This window comes from Lutra lutra, chromosome 3 (genome assembly GCF_902655055.1).
Source record: "Lutra lutra chromosome 3, mLutLut1.2, whole genome shotgun sequence".
Taxonomy (NCBI): Eukaryota; Metazoa; Chordata; class Mammalia; order Carnivora; family Mustelidae; genus Lutra; species Lutra lutra.
In genome coordinates this window covers 50,402,314-50,422,283 of record NC_062280.1, presented here as the reverse complement: position 1 = coordinate 50,422,283, position 19,970 = coordinate 50,402,314, and the positions used below count along the sequence as shown (strand labels likewise).

At 39.3% G+C, this 19,970-nt stretch overlaps 1 protein-coding gene across 1 annotated transcript in view; it reads left to right on the top strand.

Annotated features, from left to right (window-relative positions):
• Nucleotides 1–19,507, top strand: part of NEB (nebulin) — a 179,435-nt gene extending 159,928 nt beyond the window's left edge. Inside the window, exons 132-148 of the mRNA XM_047721711.1 lie at nt 1,051–1,143; nt 2,232–2,324; nt 4,597–4,689; nt 5,212–5,304; nt 6,289–6,381; nt 8,086–8,178; nt 9,149–9,241; nt 9,804–9,896; nt 11,664–11,756; nt 12,052–12,144; nt 12,487–12,579; nt 13,578–13,685; nt 13,790–13,973; nt 14,293–14,385; nt 15,243–15,398; nt 15,690–15,796; nt 18,726–19,507. Of these exons, the coding sequence (XP_047577667.1) occupies nt 1,051–1,143; nt 2,232–2,324; nt 4,597–4,689; nt 5,212–5,304; nt 6,289–6,381; nt 8,086–8,178; nt 9,149–9,241; nt 9,804–9,896; nt 11,664–11,756; nt 12,052–12,144; nt 12,487–12,579; nt 13,578–13,685; nt 13,790–13,973; nt 14,293–14,385; nt 15,243–15,398; nt 15,690–15,796; nt 18,726–18,899 (1,845 nt within the window). The 3' untranslated portion in view covers nt 18,900–19,507. The remainder of the gene's footprint in view (nt 1–1,050; nt 1,144–2,231; nt 2,325–4,596; nt 4,690–5,211; nt 5,305–6,288; nt 6,382–8,085; nt 8,179–9,148; nt 9,242–9,803; nt 9,897–11,663; nt 11,757–12,051; nt 12,145–12,486; nt 12,580–13,577; nt 13,686–13,789; nt 13,974–14,292; nt 14,386–15,242; nt 15,399–15,689; nt 15,797–18,725) is intronic.
• Nucleotides 19,508–19,970: the final 463 nt, after the last annotated feature.

Below are 19,970 nucleotides of genomic sequence, written 5' to 3'. Positions count from 1 at the left end.
CCTAATACTTACATTCTCCTCCTTAAAAATATGCTAGCCTCGGGCGCCTGGGTGGCTCAGTGGGTTAAGCCGCTGCCTTCAGCTCAGGTCATGATCTCAGGGTCCTGGGATCGAGTCCCGCATCGGGTTCTCTGCTCGGCAGAGATCCTGCTTCCCTCTCTCTCTCTCTGCCTGCCTCTCCATCTACTTGTAATCTCTCTCTGTCAAATAAATAAATAAAATCGTAAAAAAAAATATATATATATATATGCTAGCCTCATGTTGATTCAGACAATTAACATGTAACCTCCCCAGTTAATACTAGTGGTTATTTGATAAAATTTCCCATACTTTGCTCTAAACATATTACTCCAGAAACCATTTGAAATAACACCTTAAATCTGCTAACAGAGTAACTTTTCTTTCTTTTTAATTTTTTTAATCCCACAGCAATAACATGTGTTGTCTTGCTCCATGAAGATGGATTTCTTTTTGACACTGTGATTTCTCCTATTATCCTTCCCCAGAATAAATGACTTTACATTTCTTTAATGGATTTTGTTTCCTATAGAGGGGTCTTTTTAAATCAGGATTTTCCCAGTTTTTTTCATCTTGTATTGATACAGTACAATAATTTTAAAAGAAATCTCAAGATCTGGAAAGTTGGGGCGCCTGGGTGGCTCAGTGGGTTAGGCCGCTGCCTTCGGCTCAGGTCATGATCTCAGGGTCCTGGGATCGAGTCCCGCATCGGGTTCTCTGCTCGGCAGAGATCCTGCTTCCCTCTCTCTCTCTCTGCCTGCCTCTCCGTCTACTTGTGATCTCTCTCTGTCAAATAAATAAATAAAAAAAAAAAAAAAAAAAAAAAAAAAAAGATCTGGAAAGTTGTCCATGTTGTAAATATGGCAGGAGTTCTGATGCTGACGTGAAAGACGTCAGATCCTCTGGCACACGGCTAAGAACATTCTCTAGTGTCCTTTGTTTTCACAGAAGCCATGTTTCCTAGTCTTCCTCCAGGAATTGCTGGGCTTTCTTTTCTTCTGTGTAACATTGTCCTGATTCTGAATGCCCCAGGTTTTATACAAAGAGGATGTCTCGCCGGGAACGGCAATCGGAAAGACCCCTGAGATGATGAGAGTGAAGCAAACACAGGATCACATTAGCTCGGTAAAGACATGCCCCACAACCCACCCCCCACCCCCCCACCCCGCCCAGTCCCTCCCCCATAGACTCATCCGCTGCATTTTCTGCCTGCCTTGGATCATTTACTTTGAGGGCTGAGCTGCACTCAAAACTTTTGTCACCAGAAAAAGCTGAAGCTGCTGAAGTCGGTACCTGTAGTGAGGGCCATTCCCCAGTCAGTGCAGCCCAGGCAGGTGGCAGGAAGGGAGGTTACCTGTGGGAAATGAAGAGGCCTGTGTCAGAGCAAACCAGAGCTGGACAGTGGTTAAAGTGATCAAAACAGATTTTATTCAGGACTGTTGCAATAAGGGAAAGAGATCTCAGTATGGAACTGGGCTGAATTCCAAAAACTGCAAGGAAGAGTAAGGATTTCTAATTGGGGGGGGCGGTGAGAGGGGTGGTGGAAAAGGAGCCCGGGGGGACGATAGAAAATCAGAGAAAATATCAGGGGTAAGAGGGGTTCTGCCTGAACCTGCCTAACATGATTTTTGCTGGTGGCAGGCCAGGGTGACCAGACATTGCCTGGTGGGGCTGGTGGAGTAAGGAATTTGGTCAGATATCAAGGGTGAAGACATACCAAGGGTAGGGGGTTTTCTGGCTAAACTGACTTAGCAGGATTCTTGCTAAAATCAGGTGATACAGAGATAGACTCGGAAATCCAAAAGTCGAGGCCTCTTTGGGAAGAAGATTCAGAGGACCCTGACTGAAGTTTAGTCAGGGAGAGACTCCTTGTCACTTGTAAGAAAATAGAATATGTTAAAGTCGAAAATTCAAACTTCCTGGATATATGTTGTGAACGTATTTGTCCTAGCCAAACGAACTGTTGGATAGAACATCTGAGTGCACAGGAAAGATAAGGGGCTATAGTCTGAGTATGGACTCCCTAACCACCTCACCCCTAACGGACAGTAGAGCGACCAAGAGTCCTTGCCCATGGCATTGTTCCCTGACCCGGTGTTGGAATGGAGCCCTGTGCACACTAAGTATAGAGTTTGTATTATTTAACTGTGACTTTACAAACTGCAGAGCTCCTAACCAAACACATGTACGTGTTCCCACTTTTATATTTGCAGGTGAAGTATAAGGAAGCTATTGGCCAAGGAACCCCAATTTCTGACCTGCCAGAAGTAAAACGTGTCAAAGAGACACAGAAGCACATTAGCTCGGTAATGGCCCGTGGGCTCAGCATATTTGTGCACCCAGCCACCTCCTGGTTACTCCCTAGCTCCGGGAGTGGGGTGAATGGTGGGCTGGGAATGGTGTGAACCTCCCTCCGTCCTAGCTAAGAAACCTCTGTTTTCACACCATTCAGGAGCAGAAGGGACTTGGCTTCTTTAATGATCACGCCTGCACTTTCTAGAGTAAAAAGTGTCGGGGCACCTGGGTGGCTCAGTGGGTTAAAGCCTCTGCCTTCGGCCCAGGTCATGATCCCAGGGTCCTGGGATCGAGCCCCACATCAGGCTCTCTGCTCAGCAGGGAGCCTGCTTCCTCCTCTCTCTCTCTCTGCCTGCCTCTCTGCCTGCTTGTGATCTCTATCTATCAAATAAATAAATAAAATCTTTAAAAAAAAAAAAAAAGTGCCAATGGTAGAAATTATGTTATTGGACTGACCTAGAGTTAAAAGATATAAGCATAAAAATGACAAAGTATTATACATTTTATGTATATTATGATATATTAGATAATTGGTATATAAATTTTAATTTTATATAATTATAACATACATATATAATATTACATAATATCATATGTAATATTTTGTGTTTCTCCAGTGTATATATTTGCATGTATGTGTCTCTTGGGACACTCTCCTCTGTCTGGAAAAACTCTAGGTAGACTTGTGAAGTCTCTGCAGTCTTCTCTCCCTTTCAAGAACTTTTGCCCCATATCTTCTGCTATTTTGCAGATGCAGTGTATGTTAAGGTGCTGGCTGTCCTCCCTCTACCCACAATGACATACTATATATTAAGCATGTTCTCTGTGAGGAATTTCAGGCACCTGTGATAGTGGATGTGTGTCGGGGGGTGTCCCTCACACCTTAAATAATCAGGTTAAGCATACGTTTCTCCCATCCTCTGTCAGGTTAGCCCAGTCTCTGCTCCCCATCCCAACACATACACACACACAGTCTCTCTCTCTCACTCTCTCTCACTCACTCACCCACTCAGCTTTCCCATCCATAAGGACATTGCAAGCAGTCGCTGGCTGCTAGCAAGAGACCCTGTGGAGTTTGGGAAATAGTTTATGGCCAATAAAAGCTGAGGGCCTTGGTCTTAGAGATTCTGCTTGTCACTGGATGACTGAATTCTCATTTTGTTGCCATTGGGAGACATTTGATATTTCTCTTGCAAGTTGTTCATATTATTTAGATCTCTTTCCTGTCTCACTCTTCTCTTATACTCTGGCTTCCTTGTGGTACAAATTATGTATAGTTTTGCGTCCACAAAAAAAAAATGCCTTTAGTCACTTTTGATTGTAACTTCCTGTCTCTCTCTGATTACGTTTTGTTCTGTTATCCATGATCTCGGTTCTGCTGCTTTGCTGGGTAAAGAAACACAAGTTTATATTAAAAAAGCAGACTTTTAAAGATCCCTCAAAGTTTCCCAGCAAAACAAAGATAGCACCCCTAGTTTGTCAGTGATCTGGGGAATTAATCTGTGACTTAAACCCCCTGCACTGTTCCTGTTGCTCCCAATCCATTCTCAAGTACACCCTTGACCCATTTATTTAAAAAGAATTCATTCATTCCTTTAGGCTGACAATTCTTAAGAGGGAAGAAGGAAAAGAAGGGGGCCAGAGGTTCAGGAAGTTCCTTATGCTCTTCCTTAAAATTTATAGACCTTTGATATGACCCCTAAAAAACAGGGACTTCCCTCAGTTTGAGAAACACTAGTTTACATGCTCCAACAACCATCAGTAGGAATTTCAAGGTCAGATGCTCTTTCTGAAAAATATACTTTTAAGTTTCCTCATATTAAGAGTACCTACAGACTAGGCGCCCCCTAGGAATTTTCAGTAGAAAATACAAAACAAACTTTCCAAACCTGAAGGAATAGAGTATCATATGATTAGAAAATTTTAAACCAAGGAACCTATTTATTAAGTACAAATCTACTGTGGACCCACTAATACTAAATGTTATGAAATGGTTCAGTTTTTCTCATTGTTGAATTTATTATTTTTTAATGCACTTTAGGAATGTTCTAAGTGTTGACAATAGAAAATGCATAATTTAGTACCAAGTGTTCAAGGGTAGTAAAGTCACTTTTGAAGAAGGAACATAAATGTTTGTGGAATTTGTTTTCCTTCTTCCTCGTATGTCATACCTGAAAGCTAGATTGTTTTAGGAGTTTCCACCACATAGCTCACAGATGTAGCTGTAATCCAAAGGATTCATGGTCATTTCACCTTTTTGGCTATTCTAATTATCGTCTACAGGTTATGTACAAAGAAAACTTGGGAACAGGCATTCCAACCCCTGTCACTCCAGAGATTGAGAGAGTCAAACGCAATCAAGAGAACTTTAGCTCGGTATTTACAAATATATCAAATAATTTGAAACTCTGTTTCCCCACTTAAAAGTCTACCAGAATAACCCATTATCCTTTTTTCAAAAAGTAACATCTTAATTCTCTCTGTGTGTGTGTATGTGTGTTGGGGCATGGGGGCGGGGGGCAGTGTTATTAACTGACCAGATCCATCTGGACTTACAGAAAGTGATTCACTTTTCTGGTGGTACTTTAACATTTTTAGCGACTGACAAGTGTGAAAACTTAGATCTAAAACACTATAAGTAGAATTAACACAAGATTCCCCGTCATTATACTCATTTCCTGTAACTTCAGTGCTTTGTGTTGTACTTTTTTATCCCCAGAATTAACATGGTGGAGTTTATCATTAAAGTTGTGAAGAAAAAGTAAAAGCATTATCCTTACTAAATATACTCACTAAGAGACTCCCTCTTCATACAAACAACCTGCCCCTAATTTTTTCCCTTCCTTAATCTTTGTGCCTGTTTTGAATGTCTTCTGGGTACTTTCTTATATCTCACAGGTTTTGTACAAAGAAAATTTGGGGAAAGGAACCCCAACACCTATCACTCCAGAGATTGAGAGAGTCAAACGCAATCAAGAGAACTTTAGCTCGGTATTTCTTAGGGGGCAAAATATAAAATCCCTTAATTCTTATCTCAAATAATATTTTTTAACACATTACGAACATGGTTTTTCTTCCTGTAAAATTACTAAACTCATATAATGAAGATAATGATACCAAATATTACCTTAGTTTTCAACCTAAACCTAATTTAGTATTTACTTGAGTTCTGGTGTGAAATTTTAACTGTGTTTTCCCTGAAACATAATGGTAGATCACTTTCCTTAAAAACCCATAATACTCAGTGTTTGTTCCTTCTTCCCCAAACCCTCCTTTAATAACAACAGGAATTTCTAACTGGTGTGACACAAATCGAAAGTAAAAATCTAACATCCCTTTAAAAGACCAATGTTAACTAGAATTTTATTTGTACTTATTCTGGCTCTGTTTGATGTATTTCTTGTGTTTGTAGCATTTTGTAAAAGAATGTGAGTCTTAAATATTTTCATTCAAGAGATGGAAGAGCAATTTACAGTTAAGTCAGAAATGTGGCTCAGCTATTACTTTTTGTATACCATGAAAGATAGAAATGAGCTTCCCTTTGGAATAGTTTAAGGATCATTGAAAGCTAATATTTATTTAGCTTTTAATATTATTAATATTTATTTTATTCCCCCAAACCTCTTTCTCTTTCTCTCTATCTGGTTCCCTAATTGAGTTACCAGCTCATTATGGATATTAATTTCAGTCAACTTGAATATTATTTGATAAGGCCTCATCCTTCTGTCTTTGAGTGAAGACCTGTAAGTGACTCCTGCCTGCAGCCTGGCAGCTTTGTCTTTATTAATGCCACTCAGACAGACATCGCACTGTATGTGATGAAATGTCAAAGATGGTCAGTTGTCCCATTTCTTAAAGTTGTCTTGGCCTTGTATGCCATTACAAAAACAAAAAAACTTTTAGGGACTGTTTTGAAGATCAAGTTACCTAAAAGATGGGTCCAAACTGATGTGACTGTTGGTTTTGTGCACACAGATTTTGTACAAAGAGAACTTGAGCAAGGGGACCCCCATTGCTGTCACTCCTGAGATGGAGCGAGTCAAACGCAATCAAGAAAACTTTAGCTCGGTATTCTGGAGAAAGCTCCTTTAATTCCATATTTAAAAAATAATTTTCTAAAAAACAAAACTTCTCACTATTAGTCCCTTTAAAATAATCAATTTAACATTTTAAAAATTTCATCAACTGAATTCTGTTTTCCACGTCATTTACTTACCATTTTATTCTAACATTTTATACCTTCCATAATAGTCCCGTAAAACGTTTAATTGGTTCCTTTCCTTCTCTTTTCAACTTCTGTGTTGCTGCTGGGACTTTTGAAGTTCATTGATGTCCAAAAAACCCAAGCACTGTAGCTCTTATTTACTTGGGACTCTTAACTTAAGATGCTTCCTGGTTAGCTTTGTCCAGAATCACAGTACCCAAGGCCACATGTAGAAATAGTGGCTCTTGATTGGGAATGGCAGTTACCTCCACCTACATCCTATCTGGTTAAACACATGACAGAAAAAGAAAGTAGCTCAGTGTTCGAACCCAAAGCAGCCTTATCTTGATACTTGTGCTACAAGCCATTCCATGAATAGAAATCCAGACCTTCTGATTTCTTTTAAATATACAAATCAGATCATAAACTTATATTTAATGTTACTTTTTATTAATATTGTTGAAAAATTTTGTAATAGTCTGTAAAACTTATGTATAAGGATCTTAAGAGTTACTTACACCTGAGATAGAAAATCACATGTCAATAGTGAAATTTAGCTGGATATTTTGGGGGCAGGGGAGCAGAGCAGGGTTTTGATCCAAAGTAGTTTTTGTGAGTTCACATATTTTCAGAAAGTTTGATCCTTCCACATGATTAGATCAGTAACTTTCTTTGGTCCCACTGTCTTTTGGTTTTTTGTTTTGTTTTGTTTTCCTTCGTTTCTAATTACTGTTGACTAACAACCTTTCAACTTTGTGAGGTTGTCAATGTAAATTAGTTTCACTTTTGGAATGTTCACTGTTTTCCCCGTGGGATGATGGTGGTGGTGGTGGTGATAACGATGATGATTTCTTCTTTTGGAAGAATAAGGTTTGCATTAATTTTCAAAGTTATATATTTTTTTCAATATTAGAGTAAGTATATTGTTTATATCTGAGATCTTAATGATCCCAATGATCCCAGACAATTTTTTTTTCCCTAAGTAACCATTAGTATTTGTTACACAAGTTGCATTTAGGCAGAATTGTCAGGGTGGTTTATATAGCTTTTAAGATTCCATGGGGAAAAAATTAGTAGTGTGTATTAAAACATTAACTTTCAGACTTGACCACCTCCATAACTTGGATTTATTCAACAAGGACCAATTTTGCTATACTACACAGATTTGGCCTAGGGTTTTAAATATTTGTTATTCTGCAAAACAGATGTTCTATGTAGGGAAGATAAGTTTGCCAATCTAATTTAAAAATAATTTTCCTATTATACACTAAGCACTTTAGTGCTCTTATGAAATTATTTGTAATTTTTTCCTTAATTCCCAACATGGGGAACACACCTTCAATATAATATGAGTTAATAGTGAGGTGAATATCTAATGCACTGAAACCATAGCTAAGAAAATACAGAGCATATTCTCATCCCGATCTGTGTGGAAGAAACAGGTTAACTTGGTGACTTTGTCATTCCCGTTTGATGTCTGTAATCTCATACTAGGGTCCCTACAGGACAGATGAAAGGGCTGTTTTGACTGCTCTTGTTTTTTCTGCATGCTTTCTTGTGTTGTACAGGTGTTGTATAAAGAAAACCCTGGGAAAGGGATCCCAATTCCCATCACTCCAGAGATGGAGAGAGTCAAACACAATCAAGAAAACTTTAGTTCGGTATTTAAAAGAAAAAAAATCCCTTTAACTATTTTTAAACCAAAAATTAATGGCTATATTTTAAATCTAATCAGCTTATCCCAATAAAAACTCTGACATGTCTTGTTCACAACTTAATGCTGCCATTTCCTGTGAATCTGTTTCCCCATTTTGGTTAAACATTAATACCATCATTTGACTTTAAAAAAAAGTGTTCAGTAGTATATCCTAGCCCTTAAAAACATAACCTTCTCAGTGTCTAAGAACCCACATTTATCCTGCTTTGGCAAATTAGAAGTGGACGTAAAGCTTACAAAAATGTACTTAGCAAAAATTGAACTATCGGCCTCACTTCCTGTTCTAACCTTCTCTGTCCCTACTGGTATTTGTACAGATATTGTGACTTTTTTAGCATCTTGTCATTGCTCTCCATTGCTTTAAAAATAATTAATTCTTCCCAATATGTCCATGAAAACTAAAAATTAAATACTTGGACTTCTTTTGAAACTCAACAAAAGAAGGTTTGTGCACATGTACCTTTATTTATACAGTGTTTATTAAAAACCCAGATTTCTTTATGTGGTTTATTAATAACATTTCCAAATCAAAAATAACTTCCTCGGTTCTCCTTTTGTCTCTTAACATTTTTACTCTTTTTCTTCCTCATAACAAACTGGGTGGGGCAGGGGGGGTACTAATTGTTCCCTTCCATGGTGCACTCTTGCTCGAGCTACAGAGATTAATTCAATCAACAAAAGTAACAAAACTTTATTTTCCTATCTCTTAGTTTTTTGCTGCTCTTTCCTGCATTCCCTTACTTAAAAGTGTGTCTTTAGGCTCCTACAGGTTGGATCTAGAAGCTTCTGATATTTCCCTTCCTCCTACCTATTCTCTTCCTCTTTGCCCTTCTTCTCCCTACTTCTACTCCCTCCACAAAAGGGGGAAAGTGGTTGATCACTCTCTTTGTTCTGGATGCTTTCTTATCATACAGGTGCTATACAAGGAAAACCTGGGGACTGGAATTCCAATCTCCATCACTCCTGAGATGCAGAGAGTCAAACAGAATCAAGAAAACCTTAGCTCGGTATTTTGGAAAGAAAGTGAAAAGAAGATGCCACTTAACCTCATAATTATATAATACTTAACATTTATTCCTTTTTAAAACCCACTACCCTTCCTTTGTTTCTAATATACCTCACTTAGCAAAAGGACAATACTTTTTGCATTTTTATGTTACTACTATGGATTCAACTTTTTAAAACATTTTAGTTCTGATAGCGATTCCATCTGGTTATCTTTAAATATATATATTTTTAACTTGCTTGGATAACAACAAAACTGAGTTCTAACAATCTCAAACCCCCATGATTGTCGGGAGGCACTGTACTCATAGATGAAATAACATGAGTAACTGACACCCTTTCCCCAGCAGCTGAGGTCCTTGCTGCCCTGGAGACTCTGCTTCTCCAGCCAAACCTTTGCTGCCATTAAAGTATTTTGTGGCAGCTTGCCAACCCGTTAACTCCCGGCTCCCTGGACTACTGTGTCATTGAGTAACAAGGAAGTTGAACGCACACTTACAGTCTTACAACAAATGAAATGTTACTTAACTTTTTTTTTTTCTGGATGCTTTTCTCATTACACAGGTGTTGTACAAAGAAAATATGGGCAAGGGAACCCCTTTACCTGTCACTCCAGAGATGGAGAGAGTCAAACACAATCAAGAAAATATTAGCTCGGTACTTTGGCAAGAAAAGAAAAAGCTACTTCTTTAATGATTCAAAATAATACTTATTAATCTTACTTTTAAAAAAAATTAAGTTTTGTGAATTTTGTTGATCCCATTTATCTTTCTCTCCTAGAAGGCTACTCTTAGCTTTAACCCCATAATAACAAGATTGCTTTAATCTACAAAGTTCTAATATCAGGAAGTAACAGATTTTCCAATAAAATGTCCTTTCGCTCATTTGTCCCCAAACTTACTGTCTACCATCCTCAAGGTCTCTTTGTTTTATGTACTCCTGAAATCTGGGGGGTGGCATCGTAGGTATGAGAGCTCTTTCTGGAAAATTGGAGTTGTGATCTTGTTGTCTGTTTTTGCACCTATTGACTTTAGGTTCTAATTTACCCTGTCAGATTTAGACAAAGAGACCTTGGGAAAAATAACCCCTGATCCTCTCCTCCAAGGATAATGGCATTTCTTTTCCATTTGGTACTTTAAAATATTTAAAAAAAAAAAAAAATCCACTTGTTCTTTTAGTTTGCTTGGATAACAACAAAATTGAGTTCTAACAATCTGAAATCCCCCATGTGCTCGTTTGGAGGCACTACTCTCAGAAAAATGAAAAAAATAAGATCCACTAGTGGTTTCAGAAAATAATTTATCAATTTACGTAAAAATGAATTGTCACTCAAACTGTTTTTTGCTTTAGCAGTTTTAGTTGTTTTGTCTTCACTGTGGTCTGTAACTGCTAACTTTTAGCAAACCATTTCCTGTAAGCCTGTGCTCTGTGACATACATTTATAATGTAGCGGGGGTTGGGATTTGTATGGGAAGATGTTAGCTCATGTTAGGCAGAATCTGGTGGGCCTCCAGTGATTGGTGTCTGCAGCTTTCTCCTGCACTAAAATGCGTGGCACCAGAATTAGCCGGGGTATTTGTTAGGTCAGACTGCTGAGTGCTGTGCTCGCTTCGGCAGCACATATACTAAAATTGGAAAGACTGCTGAGTGCTGTCCCACAGTTTCTCGTTCTGTGGGTCTGGTGTGGGGCCAGATGATTTGTGATTCTAGCAAGTACTCGGGTGATGCTGACCTTTCTGTTCAGGGACCCCACTTTAACAAATGCTACTTTAGCAGAATCTTTCTCTTGAATGCCATCTCCCAGACCTCCTGTGTCCCCATGAATGACACTGGACGGAGACACTGAGGTAAAGGATTTATCATGACAACTAGTGATACAATTGCTGAAAACGTTTTTCTTTACTGATATGTTTGGTGAACTAAAGCAGGAGGCAGAGAGTAGAAGACAGCAGGGGGAAAAAAGAGTAGGAGGAATCCTTGTTTTGGGGCCCACAGTTTTATGGATGTGTCTCTATGAGTTTAAGTGCTACAAGACAGGCCAGTCCCCCACTGCCATAGAGGGAGCAGCCCCACCTTCTCAGTGTCAGTCAATCACATGCCCTTCAGTCCTGTTAAGATGATATGTCTGGTGCTTGAAATGCATAGATGAGCAGTGAAATGAAGGCCTTCTCTCATCCCTTTTGGGTACTCTGCAAGTTTTGTCTTGCAGTCTGCCAGGATTTCAGGGCACGGTCCTTTCCTGGAAATATGTGTCTTGCTGTAACTACACTCAACTTCATTTAGAAACCTGCTCCTTTCCACCTAACCTTATTGCCCAAATGGTTTGGCACCCTGAACCTCATAACAAATTATCTATTCCATTTAATCTTTTGGTAACTGTATTTTTTTTTCTTTTGCCTTTTTGGATCCACTGGACTCATGTAGGTTTTGTACAAAGAAAGTGTGGGGAAAGCGACCCCAACCCCTGTCACGCCAGAGATGCAGAGAGTCAAACGCAATCAAGAGAACATTAGCTCGGTATTGTCTTGAGAAACGAAAGTGTTTTTAATTTTGCAAAGTAACCCCTGCAGTTTGGCCTGCTCCTAACTCCATCCCAGGTTAAAAACAAGCAAAATGCCAGTTTTTAAGAATCTCCTGTAAATAATATACAACACTTATTATTGCCATTAACTGGTTTTAAGCTTTCTTCTTGAGAGCTGTTCTCACTCATGTAACAGATTAAATATGGAGTTTTCACCCCAAAATTGGATTATGTTGAATGGCTTGAATATTACCTCTTCGTGATTTTCGGGTCCGACTTTGTATCTCACAGGTGTTATACAAAGAGAACCTGGGGAAAGCGACCCCTACACCCTTTACTCCTGAGATGGAAAGAGTCAAACGCAATCAAGAAAACTTTAGCTCGGTATTTCGGAGAGGAAAAAAAGAAATTGTTACACTTTTAATAAGCCTGGCAAATATGGTTATATCACTAATTTATCTCACAGTTTTCCAAAACCTTCCATTTATTTTTAAAAATTCTTCTTTACCCACTTAAAAACAAACCAACCCACCCCACCCTACCAGCTCAACCTGATTTAATTATTTTTTCATCTTGTGCTTTATACAATAACATTTTAATGGCTTTATCTTCCTGACGTGTTTCTTATAGAGTGTAATTTAATTGAGCCATAACACCAGCTAGATGACGGTTTTCAGAACTGGTTTTCTGCTCTCTGATGTCTGGATGCTCTCTTGGCTCCTCTAGGTATTATACAAAGAGAATATGAGAAAAGCAACTCCGACACCTGTTACTCCAGAGATGGAGCGAGCTAAGCGCAACCAAGAAAACATTAGCTCGGTATTGTTGAGGATTAAACACAGGAGTAGTGCAACGACTTGGAAAATAACATTTTAACATATAAACACGCCTTTCTCATTCAATTGGGAAACACACTAAAATAAAAAAAAAATGCAACATCTTGAAAAATAACATTTTAACACCATAAAAATTTTTGTGCACCTTATTCAACTGAAAATTTACTTTAAAATTAACAGAACCGTGCTTTTAAATTCCAAATGATCATACTAAGAAATAACAATTGCCAATGTCTTCCTTTCTTTTACTGGGGGGTTGGGTAGTCTTACATAACCAACTGTAACAAATTGACTTCCTAACATCCTCAATCTCCTGCTCCTCTTTATTTTTAAGGTACTTTATGAAACAGGTAATATTCTGAGATGGATGCCGCCTTTGGCTTTGATATTTTGGGTTTTTCATGTCTAGAGGACTTTGATTTCTGTATTAACATTGGTTTATGAAATCTGGGCATAAACCTATGAAAATGATTGCTTGTTGGAAAGGTAGTTGTTTTGGAGTATCTGGCTGGCTCAGAAGAGCATGCAACTCTTGACCTCAGGGTCATGAGCTAAAGCACCATGCTAGGTGCAGAGACTACTTAATTGAACTTTAAAAAATTTAAAAGGATAGTAGTTTTGAATGTCAGAATCCCATCTAGTGTCAAATACCATACAATCTGCTGGTGCTGCAATTCCTAGCAAATTCCAAAGAATACTTTCTTCCTATCCTCTTTGAAATTCTATGCCTTGTGTCCTTTGAAAATGAAAGTTATACTTTCAAAGTCAAAATATGTCCTTTCTCTCCTAAGGAGAGTCCTGCCCATTCATCCTCATGCTTATCTGTTCTACTGTTAGTCAAGGGCATCACTGGGTCCTTTCAGATGAGTCAAGCTTCCCTCCCCAGCTACTTTTATCTCCATGTGTTGGAAAAGTTTTTAAGGCTTCAGAATTAGAACACTACCATGACCTGTACTTAATTCACGGTCTCTCCTCTATCAGGTTCTTTATTCTGATAGCTTCCGGAAACAAATACAAGGCAAAGCTGCCTATGTCTTAGACACTCCAGAGATGAGACGGGTGCGGGAAACCCAACGCCACATCTCAACGGTGAGTCAGCAATTTCTAAGGAGTGATTGGCCAGTCTGCTGGATCGTGTGGAAAAGGAAGTGATCACACCATTGTATTTTCACAAAATCAATTCATGATTTCAGGTGAAATATCATGAAGACTTTGAGAAACACAAGGGTTGCTTCACACCAGTGGTGACGGACCCTATCACTGAACGAGTAAAGAAGAACACACAGGATTTCAGTGACATTAACTACCGAGGTATTCAGAGAAAGGTGGTAGAAATGGAACAAAAACGGAATGACCAGGATCAGGAGACTATTACAGGTATATGAGCGCTTGGGTTGGGGGTTGCAGAGGGAATCAACTCTAAGGGGTAGAAGAATAAGAGTGGCATTAGTCATAGGAAGCTAAAGGATAAAGCACTTCAGCCTGTGTTTTCACCAGCTGTAAAACCAAACTATTATTTCACAGCTTGCAAAGCTGGTATCTTTCCTACCTTGGGATTTGTTCTCTGAGAAGTCAGGACCAGAAATAAGCTAAGTTGGTGTTTGTCCTCCTGTGGTTAAGTTCATGCCTTGCTTTCCAAGCTATTAGGAGTCCTCCAAGAACACCTGTTTTGACCCTTGATCTCACCTGCTTGCAGGTTTTCGTGTCTGGCGTACTAATCCTGGCTCAGTGTTTGACTATGATCCAGCAGAAGACAACATTCAATCACGAAGCTTACACATGATTAATGGTATGTTATAGCATACAACATGAAGGTCACCATTTAATGGGCTAGTGTCAATGACCTCTAGGGAACTAGAGTTATCAGTGTCCTGATTTGTCCTTCAGCATAAAAACACTGCTGACTAGTGGGACGGTATCATTTTCCAGACAAATTTAAGTCAGGGAAAGGACTGTCTTACTGCCTCTGTGTAAATCTTCTTCAGGCCCCATGATTACCATTTTGTTTCTAAAGAAGAAAAAGTAGTACATCTTTCTTTCGAGAAATAATGGGGAAAAAAACAAAAGGGAAGAGAATGAATTTGACCTCTGGCAACCTTCCGAAGACTCATGTCATCAAGGAAGACTGTTAATTCAACAAAATAAGCCATGCCTTTATGTCTTCTCTTCATGTTAAAAATGTAGAGTAGTAAGTAATGCCTGTCCTTAAAGGATTTATACTCTAATCTGCTGATGGAGAGAAGTCAATAAGTGGTTACACCCTGACATGCAGTTTTAAAAGGTCAGCACACAAATTGTGGGAACTCAGGTAAAAGGCATCTGAATTCATTTGGGGAAGTGAAGGAGGACATTATGGAGAAGTTGAAGGTGGAGTTTGAATGTGAGTTTTTGTGAGCCAGGAAAATGGGCAGGGTGGAGGGAAGGAGTTGTGGTCCAACACAGCCTCTGGGATTTGAACCTGGCTGTACAATTCAGCAATTATGTGACCTTTGGTAAGGTACTTACATTGTCACGTGGAAATGAGGATGGCAACCATACATAGGGTTTTGAGGGTTTAATTCATGGGAATCTACTGGATATCATGCCTAGCAATGAACCCACCCGATTCGCGCCAATTTCATGCCTGTCGGCCCCCCTTCCCGTCAGCGCAAGCGCAGCGCCGGAGCCGGGAGCATTCCCGGTCGGCCAGTGCACTGAGCATCAGTGGAGGCGAGGACAAGTCTGAGCACTCGGAAGCCGCTGACCAGCGCCTCTCCACCTACAGTGACGGCGGCGGGGTCTTCTTCTCTGCAACCTCCTCAGGTAAAAGTGGGCAGCCTGCCCGCTTGCCTGGTTACCAGCGCAGATGCTTTGAGTTAAAAAACTAAAACCAAACAAAACCGGATCATTTTTTCTGATGAGATAAGACTAGAATTGTGGAGAGGTACATGAAACCAGATGTTTTATTTTCGTTAACTTTATTAGAGCCTCCTTTCTTGGAAATCACTCTTTTTAAGTTAGGGGACAAGAAGGCACTGCTCAGCTGTTTGACACAAATTAAGTGATGTCTAATCACCTTTTCTTCTTACAAACTACCTTCCTTCCACCTTTTAGCTTACAAACATGCAAAAACCACGGAGCTCCCACAACAGCGATCATCTTCAGTTGCCACTCAACAGACAACAGTATCCTCCATCCCATCTCACCCATCTACTGCTGGGGTAGGTAACCAATCAAGAGCTTACTCCAGTCATTCTTACCTTCCAAATGTGCAGTAATGATTAATAGTATTCTGGGTGGGGTTTTGTTCTTTCTTTTTCAGCCAAACCTATTTTATGAAATGCTCTTTTAATACATCTCATGTTACCAAAAATACCAGAAACCCTTTGTTACCAAACTCAAACTGACTAAAATGATCATTTTGGGGCTCACTGGTCCTACTACATTAAAGTATCTGCTGCTTGTAATCATTCTTCAAGAATATGTACATGTGTGCATGTGTCACACATATAAATTTGTCATTACCTTAGATCTCCCTTAGATCTCTCTATATTGAAGAGATCAATCATGCTTACAGTTCACCAGACTACTTTAAAAACTCTTAGTTTAAAACCTTGGATTCATCCACAATGCCACAAAAACATAATTCTTCAGGGTTGAAGTATAAGTGTTTATATGAAAAAAATATTTGCATGAAGAAAACTCTATTAACTAAAAGACAAAGATCTCAAGTATTGAGACCCATTATATTTCAGGAACAGAATCTTATAAAATTGTCATCTCTCCTGAAGTCATAAATGCAAGGCAACTCTAGTCAAAATCCTAGAAGCATTTTATATATTAATCCTAAAATTTATTTTAAAGAATGATCTAATGGGGCGCCTGGGTGGCTCAGTGGGTTAAAGCCTCTGCCTTCGGCTCAGGTCATGATCCCAGGGTCCTGGGACCAAGCCCCGCATTGGGCTCTCTGCTCAATGGGGAGCCTGCTTCCCTCTCTCTGTCTGCCCCTCTGACTACTTGTGATCTCTGTCAAATAAATAAATAAATAAATCTTAAAAAAAAAAAGAATGATCTAATTTGAAAAAGACAATAGAAAATTATTAACTGGGGGAGCCTGGGTGGCTCAGTCAGTTAAGCATCTGCCTTTGGCTTAGGTCATATCCCCGTGTCCTGGGATGGAGCCCCATGTCAGGCTCCCTGCTCAGCTAGGAGCCTGCTTCTCCTTCTCCCTCTGCTGTTCTCCCTCCTCATTCTCTCTCTTTCTCAAATAAATAAATAAAATATTTTTAAAAAATTATTAACTGGATAAGAGCAAAACATACTATAAAGCTATTATTAGGGGCACCTGGGTGGCTCAATGGGTTAAAGCCTCTGCCTTTGGCTCAGGTCATGGTCCCAGGTTTCTGGGATCAAGCCCCGCATCGGGCTCTCTGCTCAGCAGGGAGCCTGCTTCTCCCTCTCTATCTGCCTGCCTCTCTGCCCACTTCTGATCTCTGTCTGTCAAATAAATAAATAAAATCTTAAAAAAAAAAGCTATTATTAAATATGGATTTAGCAGGGGAATAGATATGAAAATAGATGAGGTCCAGAAATGGACCCTAAAAAAATTACAAATCAACAGGGGCACAAAAATCAGAATTTTTTATTTTGATACATTCAAATTATTTTTTACATTCTTGTTCACTGCAGATCCAACTTACATACACATCTCTAGAGATCTCCAGAACAGTAGGTCTCTAGACCTTATTCAGATTGCTTAACTGAAACTTTATGCTTAATCATTAGTAATTCCCCATTTTCCCTATCATGTTACAGATTTTTGTGTTTTTTTGGACATGTGGAGGATAGCTTTTAGAAACTTTTACTACTAGTCTGCTCCCAAATTCCCAGGGTGAAAGATACATGCAGTACTGCTTTCTCAAAAGGGAAGAAAATGCCATATGCAAAATAAACTCATTCTTTTTTCAAACAGTTTTATGAATATATTATTAATATACTATTCCAGTCATATTGAAGTGTACAGGTCCACTGATTTTGTCATTTACAGTTATTCAACCACTACTACAATCTAATTTTTTAACATTTCATCACCCTAACAAAACGCTTGTACTCATCAAGTCACTCTCCTTCCTGAGCCTCTCCCTCCCCCACCATCCGATCCAAGGGATCCACTAATGTACTTCTTTCTTCACCTTTGCAAGACATTTCATATAAACGAAATACTTGATGCTCTGAGGTTCATCTAATTCTGTCATACAAAGTAACTCATTGCTTTTTGTTACCAAATACTCCACTGTATGGAATTACCACCCTTTTTCCTTCATCATCAGCTGGCAGGCATTTGGGTTGTTTCCATTTTTCGGCTGCTATAAATGGTAACTGCTGTGAATGTAGATGTACAAGTTATTGTGCAGACCTGTTTTCATTCTTCTTGGGTATACATAGGACTGCAATTTGGTAACTCTGTATTTACCATGGGAAGAACTTGCAAAAAAACTTTTATTTTTTAAAGATTTTTCTTTATTTGACAGGCAGAGAGGCAGGCAGGGAGAGAGAGAGGTGGAAGTAGGCTCCCTGCTAAGCAGGGATCCTGATGTGGGGCTCAATTCCAGGACCCTGGGATGATGACCTGAGCTGAAGGCAGAGGCTTTAACCCACTGAGCCAGCCAGGCACCCCCAAAAATCTCTTTTCAACATGGCTGCACCATTTTACATTCCCATCTGCAGTTTATAAAATTTCTCCACATCCTCCTCAATACCTGCTATTGTTTCTTTTTATCACCATTCTAATGTGTCGTGTGGTATTTTATTGTGGTTTTCCCTGAGACTAGTAATGCCAAATATTTTTTTCATGAGCTTATGGGCTATTTGTACATCTCCATTGGAGAATGCAGATCCTTTGCCTCCAACCTCCCCTCCCACCTTTTTCCAGTATTGAATGGTTGGGAGTTCTTTGTATTTTCTGGATGGTAATCCCTTACCAGATGAATGATTTCCAAATACTTACTTTCCTGGTGGTAGCTGCACATTCTTGTTTGTGCAACTTAAATTTGTGGAGTAAGTCATAAGAGATCTTAAAATTAGGCATTCAGGTTGGTTGATGCAAATCTAATACAAAATTTTTTTTACCTTTTTTCATCTTATAAACAGAAAATCTTCCGTGCCATGTACGACTATATGGCTGCTGATGCAGATGAGGTGTCCTTCAGAGATGGAGATGCTATTGTAAATGTCCAAGCGATTGATGAAGGTTGGATGTACGGCACTGTGCAGAGGACGGGCAGGACCGGCATGCTGCCCGCCAACTACGTGGAGGCTATTTAATAAGCATGTCAGAGTGTCGCACCTGTCTGAGGACCTGCACGATCTGCAGTCAGTATTTCCGTTCAGACTCTCCACTATTACCTAAGTCCTCAAGCTGCCTAATGGTTTTTCTGTGTCAGTATGATTAATAGTTGTACCATCCCTTAATCTGTTTCTACATGAACCTCAGTAATTCTCCACTAAAACAAATGTTAATCAGATTTACTACATTATTTTCTGGACGTGGACATAAAACTTAAGAGACAACATTAAACCCATCGGTTCATTTTTAAAATTGTCATTAGTAAATTTCCATAGTGTTTTAAAGGAAGTTTAATTATAGAATAGACATTTTAAAAGTTTATGCACTGTTATTGCTGTATCAGCCCAGAGTCTGTCTCCATTATGAAAATGTTTGACTTTTTAAACAAGGATTCTGAACATGTTAAACACATTAAAGATAAATGGCAGAAATACTCACCTTTTCCTTGTTTACTGAATGCTGATGCTTTTAATTCTAGTCCAGTTCTGAAGTTATAAAGGTGATAGTCAATATAAACAGTGGATAAGCTAGTAATAAAGTCTGTCATTCTGCAATAAACACCACTGATCTAATGACTGTTAACTTATTTTTAATAGTTTTATTATCGACAAATTTCAGTAAAGCAAATCCATTACTTTAGAGTTCACTAAAAAAAATTAAAAAGTACCATTACAAATCCACAAATGTAGGCTTTCTCGGAACTAAAGTGTGTTCAGCAAGCTTCCCTTATGGCTAGCTGCTAACATTTTAGAAACAACTGTGGGATCAGCATGCACAGCTGGATGGATGGCACTGCATTCCCCATCCCTACTATTTCCTACAGAGCTGCCCTGCAATATGCCCTTGGCCAGAGCCCATCCAAAGTGGTGTCACAAGCCTGGCAGTGTGCAAGCAGCCCTGACAGGCTCCAGCACTGCTCCACAGTGACTCTTGCCCTCAGGAGAGGGGAAGACAACCACATACGCCGGCCCAGCCACAGCTCCAGCAGTGGACTGGGGGCAGACATCAGGCCTGACTGTAGGCCCCACCCACCAATGAAAGTATCTCAG